We start from the raw sequence: 8,209 nt of genomic DNA on the forward strand, positions 1-8,209 counted from the left end.
AAACATCCCTGCAACCGGTGCGGGTAGAACATAGATCCCTATAGAGCTTCCACAAGACAAAACATCACACAAGCTGAACAGTTGTACAGATTTTCCAAAAACTCCCCATGAGTTCTGATGTTCTCTCATTTCTCCCTCTCACAGACACTACATCTGTTCCTTTAGCAGTTGCTGGCAGACAAGACAAGCCCGGGTGCCAACTAATACTATATGATCTCCTGCTGAATTCATTTTCCACTTTTAAAATTAAATTATGGGCCAGATCCTCATCAGATTTAATACAGCTATTGCCTATTAAGCAGCTGATGGTCTGGCCTTGTACAGAGATTATTCCTCTTCTCTCTTTGAAGCAAGAACACAACTGAAGAATCCGATTTTGATCTCACGTGAAGTCAGTGAAAACATTGTTTTGTGTCTGATGCATCCATCATGAGAAATCATTAGTTTTCCAAAAAGCTGGGGAAAAACACACCATTCAAAAAACAAAAGAACAAAAGGTTGTAAAAGATACTATAAATCTTTTATTTCTTTTTAGTTTTACTATGCAATGCCCTTCATTTTGAAGGAAACGGTACAATCAATGATCTGTACTTCTTTCTCAGGAAAAGAAGATATCTGCACTAACAATTTAACATTTACTGACAAAAGACAGCTTACAGAAAATGCTCATGGTGGAAAAAAAATCATGTTTTGTGATTACACTTGTTATTGTGGATGATTCCATGAAGCGTTACAATGTCAGGAATTTCAAGTGTGCATTTAAAGAAAGATTCTAATTCAATATTAATGCAAAAGAACCATCTAAACCACCGGTGTTTGAAGTCACCCTGATTTCTTCCTATCCACAGTTTAAAAAAAAAATCTTATCTGAAAGTCTAAGCCCATTACACAATACACCTGGCCTTATCACTGCACATTGATTTATAAGAGTAGTCAACACATACTCAATTAACAGTAGATTTCTTACAAATAGAAACTGCTGTTGGAAACAATCCTACCTCTACTTAGTTACTAGTCTCTGATCTGTTATATAAAATTAAAATTTTGCCTTCAAAAAAAAAAAAATTTGTTCCTACATGGCTGTTAGAATTATGGTTGGTGCTGTTAATTGTCAGAAAAGCACAGGTGGGAAACCACTCGACAACACACTTCACACACCCAAGGACAGACCTTTGGTGAAACTTAACCAAAGGAGAAGAGAAAAAGAAAACCACCATTACATTCAAAATCTGAAATATATTCATCACATTGTATTACCTATTTTAGTACTGAGAGTGTAATTTTGAATTTAAATGAACAAAACTTAAGAAGCTTGCCTAGGGTTTCATTTATACAAAACAATTGAAAGTTTACTTCCATAGTCTAGGGTCCTTCAGTCTGAAGAATATATTTTTCCAAGTCAGAAAACATAGTTTTTGAATTAGCTTTTGAGTATTTTCCCTGCCTACCCTACAACTGCCTACTATGTTGCCCAGGTGAGCCCTAGAGAGTTGCTGTAATCAATACTTTGCATTCACACAGAATCAGGGACAACTTGAAATAGTTTTCAGTTTATGTCCTTGTTCACTGCCATGGAAGGTGAATGTCTAAATTATGTTTTTAAAATTACTCAATCAAGGGATAATTGTAGGTTTTACTATAAAGCCTTTTCCAAGACATTATTTGCATCAAACACACCAATACTCCAGGGAAATAAGACTGCTCATCTACATTTCCTAGCTGGAGCTACATTTACACATCTGGGGCTCAGTCTTGCCAGCCTTAACATGTGCGTAATGATATTCACAGCAGTCATCCTATCAGTACTGGTAGGTATGCCCAAATGAGTAAATCCATATAGGTGATTAAGTGTTGGCACTATCAAAGGGCTTTTAAAACAAATACTAACTTTAACTGTTAAAAACACAAGGGAAAGTTCAAGCATGACAAGACAGACAAAGATACCAGAGAACGGCCTGCAGCAAGATCATCAGCTTAGTTTACAAGTGCTGTGTAATACACCTCTCACCAAATCAGCACAGCTCCTGGATTTCCAGGGGGAAGCTGAGGCCAAAGTTTGGGCTGGATTCCACAAGCCTTGTTTGGACAAGAGGTCCTTTGAGAAACAGCTTTCACAGCACTACTTTTTCTCCCCCAGTGATTATGCAACCTCAGATCCTCCACGCTCCCACCAGAGACCTCAGATTGAAATTCCAGGCCCTTATTCACAAAGAAACATAAATATACACTTAACTTCAAGCACATGAATAGTCTTAAAGATTTTCAAGTGGCTCAAGGTGGGGTCTACTCACAACCTCTAACTTCACTATAGGCTTAGGACCTTTGCTGAACCAGAAGTTCTACAGAAGGATCACGCCTGAATTTCTGTATGCTAAAGGAGGAGCTGCAGAGAAAAGCACTTTTTTTTCTATTCTTCTCCCCTCTCTTGTGATCTACACAAAGTCTTGAAGTAGACAGAGACACAAAAAAGTCTGGTTTTGTGGAAGATCTTTTTCTTTAAAATCAAGCTCTAGAAATCCCAGCCTAGTCTGCAGACAGTAACTGAGTAAAGTACAGCGAAGACAAGAAACTAAACATTTGTGGTGTGCTTCTACAGCAATTCCTGTTCTCAAATCCAACTCATTACAGGTCCATGGCTTTAAAACCAGACTGCTTATAAATGTTTGCAGTGGTGTTTAGTAGCACCTATTAAATAACACTGCCTAATCAACAGGTAGGGAAAAAGGACCTGCCTGTTAAAGATTCAACAGTTGCATCTTTATCTTCCAGAATAAGAAATCCCTGTATGGAGGTAGCCCTCTTCCAAACTAAATTAAAAAAAAAAAAAAAATCCAGGCCTCCTCCCACCCCCCCCCTTCTACTTTTACACATAATGAATGTCAGGAGACAGAATAAATCCCCAAACATAGCTTGCAGAGAAACGTAAAGATTCCAAATATCTGTTTTAAATACTGAACACCTGTATCCCAGGTGTCAGAGGAGCATATAGGTTTTATAACACAGCAGAACGCATGCCAGACGCTGCTTTGCTGTGAGGCAAGCTCCCCCCTTCACTTTCCAACCTAGCAAGGCAGTGCAAGCTCTGGGATTCTTTGCTAAGGCCCTATGCCTGTGTGGGAATTTATCCCAAAAGGCGTGACCGGTACAGAGAAGCACCAAGATCAGCACAAGACACATTTCAGCTGGTCAAAGAAGCTTTGCTCTCCATTCCCAAGCAGATTTGGTCCTTCTTTTATTAAACAAAAAAGTAAAACAAAGAACAGAAAACAAAGCCGGACTATGCAGGGTAACTGAGAAGGAGAGAAATGGCTAAGTGTCATAGTTCTGATGTTTCAGACACAAGGGAAAAATATTTTCACAACTAGTTTACTGTTTAGTACCCTGTAGATACGTAATATTTGACATTTATAGCAGTTTCTATACTTTATGACCTAGAATATACTTTAGATCACTAATGAAAAATAAACCCATTCAGAGGACTGGAAAATGTGCATAACAACTTACTTTCAAATGCAAGCTTATGAAGGGATTTATTTTTTTTAACTTTCAAAAATATCTGTAAGAAAATATTATTTTACATACCTATATTACACAGTGAAATAAACTTTGTTATGTACAAGGTTTCAGTACGAAAGAAACCACAGCCAGACATTTACTCATGGTCTAGATAATCTCAGTTGTCTTGTATCAGTCAGTACAACTGAGAGACTCTCCTTCACTCTTTTTCAGACTATTTCAGTGATCATTTCAGCTTTTAGTAGTTACTAGTAGTTGTATAAAACCTGTGTGCAGACATCCACATATTAACCCTATTAAGTTACATATGGGTAGTTATTATGCTCTCAAAGCAAGGTTGCACATCTTCTTGGCAACCACAGTAACTTGAGTATAATTCAATTGCATATTGGAGAAAAAAAACCCACTTAGTGCAGACACCTGAGCCATAGCATTCTAAGGAAGCTTAGTGTTAAAACTCTCCTTTGGATTTGGGTATTTCACAGCCCAAAATGAGAGCACGGGAGTCATTAAGGAAACCATACATGGTGTATTTGCATAACCCTAAAAATTATTTTCCTTCCTGAAGTGAGGATGAAGTAGTCTTTCACAGCTTTTTCCTAGCTTGTGTATTTTAGGCAGAAAACACACCACCACAATCTATTTGGATCACATTGGCAAAGTTGCTTCATATAGCCTTAACTAATCAAAAGCTGGTATCTACCTATTCTTAAAAGACAAAGCTCACTCCCGTCTCAGGGGTGGAAAGGACACGGAGTACTTTGCTATTTGTGGTATAACTGTAAACAACTGTGGGGAAGACCATATTAACTATGCTTCAAGTTTACATCACACTGTTAGTTTCCATTATTTAAATGAACTCATGCGTATCAAGTTCACCTCATCATTATTATGCTTTAAGGGGAAGGAATTTTGAATTAGAAACTGTCTCCAAATCAGTGTTTGCTCACACACTTCAGATCCCAGGACAAAGATTTGACAAAGTGCTGCCTGTGTGGGAGACCTGTTCAACAGCTGAAAAACAGTTCAGGGAATATTCAAGGCAGGCAGCACTGCACTCCCCCTCCCCTCCTGTTTAACGAGGGGCTTGTACAACAACTTTGGAGGCATGTCGTCTCCTTTTCTCTAATGCTATAGCTCAGCTGCATATCATAAAAATTAGCAAAAAAGGAAACATGAAATCCCTAATGAAGAGGAAATTGCTCTGCAGTGAGGAAGGAAAAAAGGAACACCCAAAACTCGCCACCTGTGATGCCTTCCAGCCTGTGCTCCCTCCCATCATTTCCCATCACAGCTGTGTTTACTGTGGTGCAGAACATGCGACATGCTCACCGCCAGCAGCACCCAGCCAAGAGGCCACCCTCTCAAGGGACAGCTTACTCAAGACATACTCCTGCACATGAGCAACCTGCTTCTACTGCCTTGATGTGTACCACAGGTGTAATCAGGAGCTCTGCCACTTGTTTTAGGGGAAGCTAGGCAGCCTGTAACAAGCACTGGCACAGCTCAGTATCTGCCTGTCAGAGTACCAGCACACGCCAATGCACAGACTACTTAATCAGGGTTGCAAACTTCCTCCTCCCTGGGACGGGTCAGCAAGAAATACATCTTCTGTGCTCAAAGCCACACACTGACAGCAAAGGAGGAGCTCCCCCAGCCCATCTGCGAGTTCCTATCAATTAAGAAGGCACCAGGCACATCAAACCCATTTCATTAAAACTAGTGGGTTTCCCCCTTACACCTTCTGGGGGGCTGGCTACCAATCCAAGCCTTGCACCAGGCAAGCAAGCAGCTTGCTGCAATACCAACAGGAGCCACAACTGAAGAGAAACAGGGGAAGAGAGGGGAAACAATGTCCTCAGGCTTCTCAGCTATCAAACTAATCATGTGCTCAGAGCAACATGGCCATGTCCTGAAAGTTGTTGGCTCCTTCTTAATAGTATTAAATACTATTAACTTCTGCTGATAAGTAGACGTCAAAGGCATTCAGCATCTTGTAGGGTCAGGCCTACTGGCAGATGGTTGAGGGAAAGGCTTCGTGCAGAGAGGAAGGGAAAGAGATGGGAGTGGAGAGGGGTAGAATTGCCCTGAGTTTTATCCTCTGCAAATAAGTCAGTGGTTTTGTCATCAAGCACTGAAGGAGTTAAGCACTAAAGCACAGACACTTAATCAGCTTTCCCCCTTCCTTTCACATGTGATTGGAATGAAGCTGCACCGAAGCGGCCCAAAGGGCTTATAACAGCTCAATTTCGCAGCCTTCAGTTTTAATCCCCATCACCCAGGCTAAGCAGTATGGTGGTGCTGAGGCTGCTACTCCACAGCAGTCCGAGCACCTGGATGACGATGGTCGTCCTCCTCCTCTTCCTCCTCTGCAGCCTGCAGGTGGCTGGAGAGCTCCTGGATCACAGCAGCCCTACCAATCTGGTCATTTCTCCTCTTCTCCATAATCAGGTCCTCCAGGCTCTGAAACTCCAGCGTGTGGCTGCGCTTGTCACCCAGCCGGATCTGCAATCGGTAGGGCTGCTTGCCTATGCGCAGCTCCCCGCCGATTTTAAACTCCCGCTTGCCATACCGGCACCAGGCAGCAAAACACTCAGAGTTTCTCCAGCTCAAGTCCCGGTCCTTGCAACCCACCTGCTCCAGGGCGTTGCGCACCACCACGGCCGGGCTGAGGGGTTTGTAGCGGTACAGCTGGTTGGCAATGCGGCCCCGTCTGCCCTGGCTGGCGTCGGTGAGGAAGCTGTTCACCACCTCCAGCCTATGCAGGTGCACAACTTGAAAATCCCCAACATAGACCACCCAGTGCGGATACTGGGCCTGGCACACAAACTCCACCAGGTCACCCGGTTTGCACCTATTCAGCAGGTTCTCTGGGGTGTAGGTGCTCAGGTGCCCCCCGCTGCCTTCATCACCCTCCTCCGGCAGTGCGTCCTCCTCGGAAAAGCTCTTCTGGTAAATACACTCGTCCCGGTAATAGACTGAGCACTCCACCTCGTGCAGCTGGGGGTCGTAGGGCTGCAGGGCAGGGTGCTCACCCCCCAGCTCATGGACCGAATCCTGCTGCTGCTCCAGCTCATCATCATCATTCGAAAAGATGTAGGAGACCCCGATCCTGGGCCCTTCATCCCTGTCCATACCTGTCGGGTCGGCCGTGGGAACTTCCTTGTAGTTCAGGTGGGTCAGCTTCTCCACCTGGTTCCCCATGCCCGCTGCAACGACAGACACACGGCGGGGCCATGAAGGCGGGCACGGGGTGAGCGGCTTCCAGAGAAGCAGCGGGGTGGCAGAGCGCGGCTCCCCCCCTCCCCGCGCACCCCACCTCTCCCCGCTGCGACACAGCCCTTGCGAGATCCCCCGGGGGGGGCTGCGAGAGCCCCTCGGCGAGGGGCAGCGGTGGCCGCAGGGGGCTGCGGACCCCCCCACACCCGCACGGAGAAAGGCGAGGCGGCGGCACCGCCACCTGTTAGGCGGCAGCGAGGAGGAGGAAGGCGCAGGAGCCGCCGGGGGAGCGGGGCAGGCGCCGAGCCACCTGTTAGAGGGGGGCTGCAAACGCCGGGGGAGGTCTGGAGGTCCCAGGTGGGGACGGCCGAGTTGCGAGCTGAGCCGGGCTGCCGGCCAGGTGCGCCTCACCCCCCGCCCCCCCCCCGCCGTCCACCACCGCCGCTCCGCGCCCTCCCCCGGCACACCGGGCGGCTGCAAACTTACCCGGCGGGGAAGGCTGCGCGGCGCCGGGAGCGGCTCTAGGGCGAGCGGGCGGCGGCGCGGCTGCTGGCGCTGGGCGCGCAGCGCGGCTGGATCATGGCCCCGGCCCGGCGCGGCTCCGCGCTCCCCGCGCAGCAGCAGCGCCCGTGCGCCGCGCTGCCGGCACTGGGGCTGTGCAACAAGCGCCGGAGAGGCACGGCCAAGGGGAGGGAGGCTGGATCCGGCTGCGGACGCCCTGGCGAGCGCTCAGCCCCCAGCATTTAAAGAGGCAGCCCTTTTTTTCTTTTCCCCCCCCTTTTTTTTTTCCCCCTCTCCTTCCTCCCCCCTCCTTTCCTCCTCCCCGCACCTTTTTCCCTCTCCTCTCTCCTACATGCCAAGCGCTTTGCTCCCCGCCGAGGCTGATTTGCAAGCGGAGGTCGGGCGGCAGGGCTTTCGCCGCCGCGGCTGCAAAGCTCTTCGCGGCGCTTGGCAGCGGGAGCGGGCGTGCAACACGCTCGCACACAAACTCGCACACGCACGCTCACGCGGGGCCCCTTTAAGGGAACGGTGCCATAAGGCAGCCCAACCCGCCCGTTTGGTCGGGAGGGGGGGAGTAACTGGGAGCAGGAGTTTGCCCGGGACAGCACCGAGAGATGCAAAGCCTCGGTGCGGGGCCGTGGGAATCACCCCGCTGCAGCCCCGGGGCGCGGAGGGGCGCGCAGCTGCCCGCGGGGGAAGCGCCGGCCGCGCAGCCCCTCGCCGCGCAGCCCCCGCGGGGGCGCCGGGAGGTGCCTTCTTGGGACCGCAAACAATAACAGGGAAGTTGTAAAGCGAACAAAATCAAAGAGCCCGGCCCTCCTCGGCTGACTTAGTGCCTTCGATGCCTCCATGAGTGGAGCATGTAATTAGTTTTATTAATTTCTTTTTTTTCCGAATCCGAGAGATCGCTCTCTTTTTCAATATAGAAGATTATGATTCTTTCCCCCTGGAAAGGCATTATCAGAACTGGTGG

At 47.7% G+C, this 8,209-nt stretch overlaps 1 protein-coding gene across 2 annotated transcripts; it reads right to left on the reverse strand.

Annotated features, from left to right (window-relative positions):
- Nucleotides 1-498: 498 nt before the first annotated feature.
- On the reverse strand, nt 499-7,676 carry LRATD2 (LRAT domain containing 2). Of its 2 annotated transcripts, none has more exons than XM_052787865.1 (2): nt 7,565-7,676; nt 499-6,725 (listed from the first exon to the last, which is right to left on the reverse strand). In XM_052787865.1, the coding sequence occupies exon 2, from the start codon at nt 6,718-6,720 to the stop codon at nt 5,827-5,829; it is 894 nt and encodes a 297-aa protein (XP_052643825.1). In that variant the 5' UTR covers nt 6,721-6,725; nt 7,565-7,676; the 3' UTR covers nt 499-5,826. The 2 variants fall into 2 exon arrangements, with proteins under 2 accessions (XP_052643825.1, XP_052643824.1); XM_052787864.1 differs by lacking the exon at nt 7,565-7,676 and adding an exon at nt 7,222-7,464.
- Between the last annotated feature and the right edge of the window lie 533 nt (nt 7,677-8,209).

Source organism: Harpia harpyja, chromosome 5 (genome assembly GCF_026419915.1).
Source record: "Harpia harpyja isolate bHarHar1 chromosome 5, bHarHar1 primary haplotype, whole genome shotgun sequence".
In the NCBI taxonomy this organism is placed as follows: Eukaryota; Metazoa; Chordata; class Aves; order Accipitriformes; family Accipitridae; genus Harpia; species Harpia harpyja.

Excerpts from the sequence above, each read along its gene's own strand:
- LRATD2 (XM_052787865.1), bottom strand. The coding sequence starts at position 6,720 with ATGGGGAACCAGGTGGAGAAGCTGACCCACCTGAACTACAAGGAAGTT.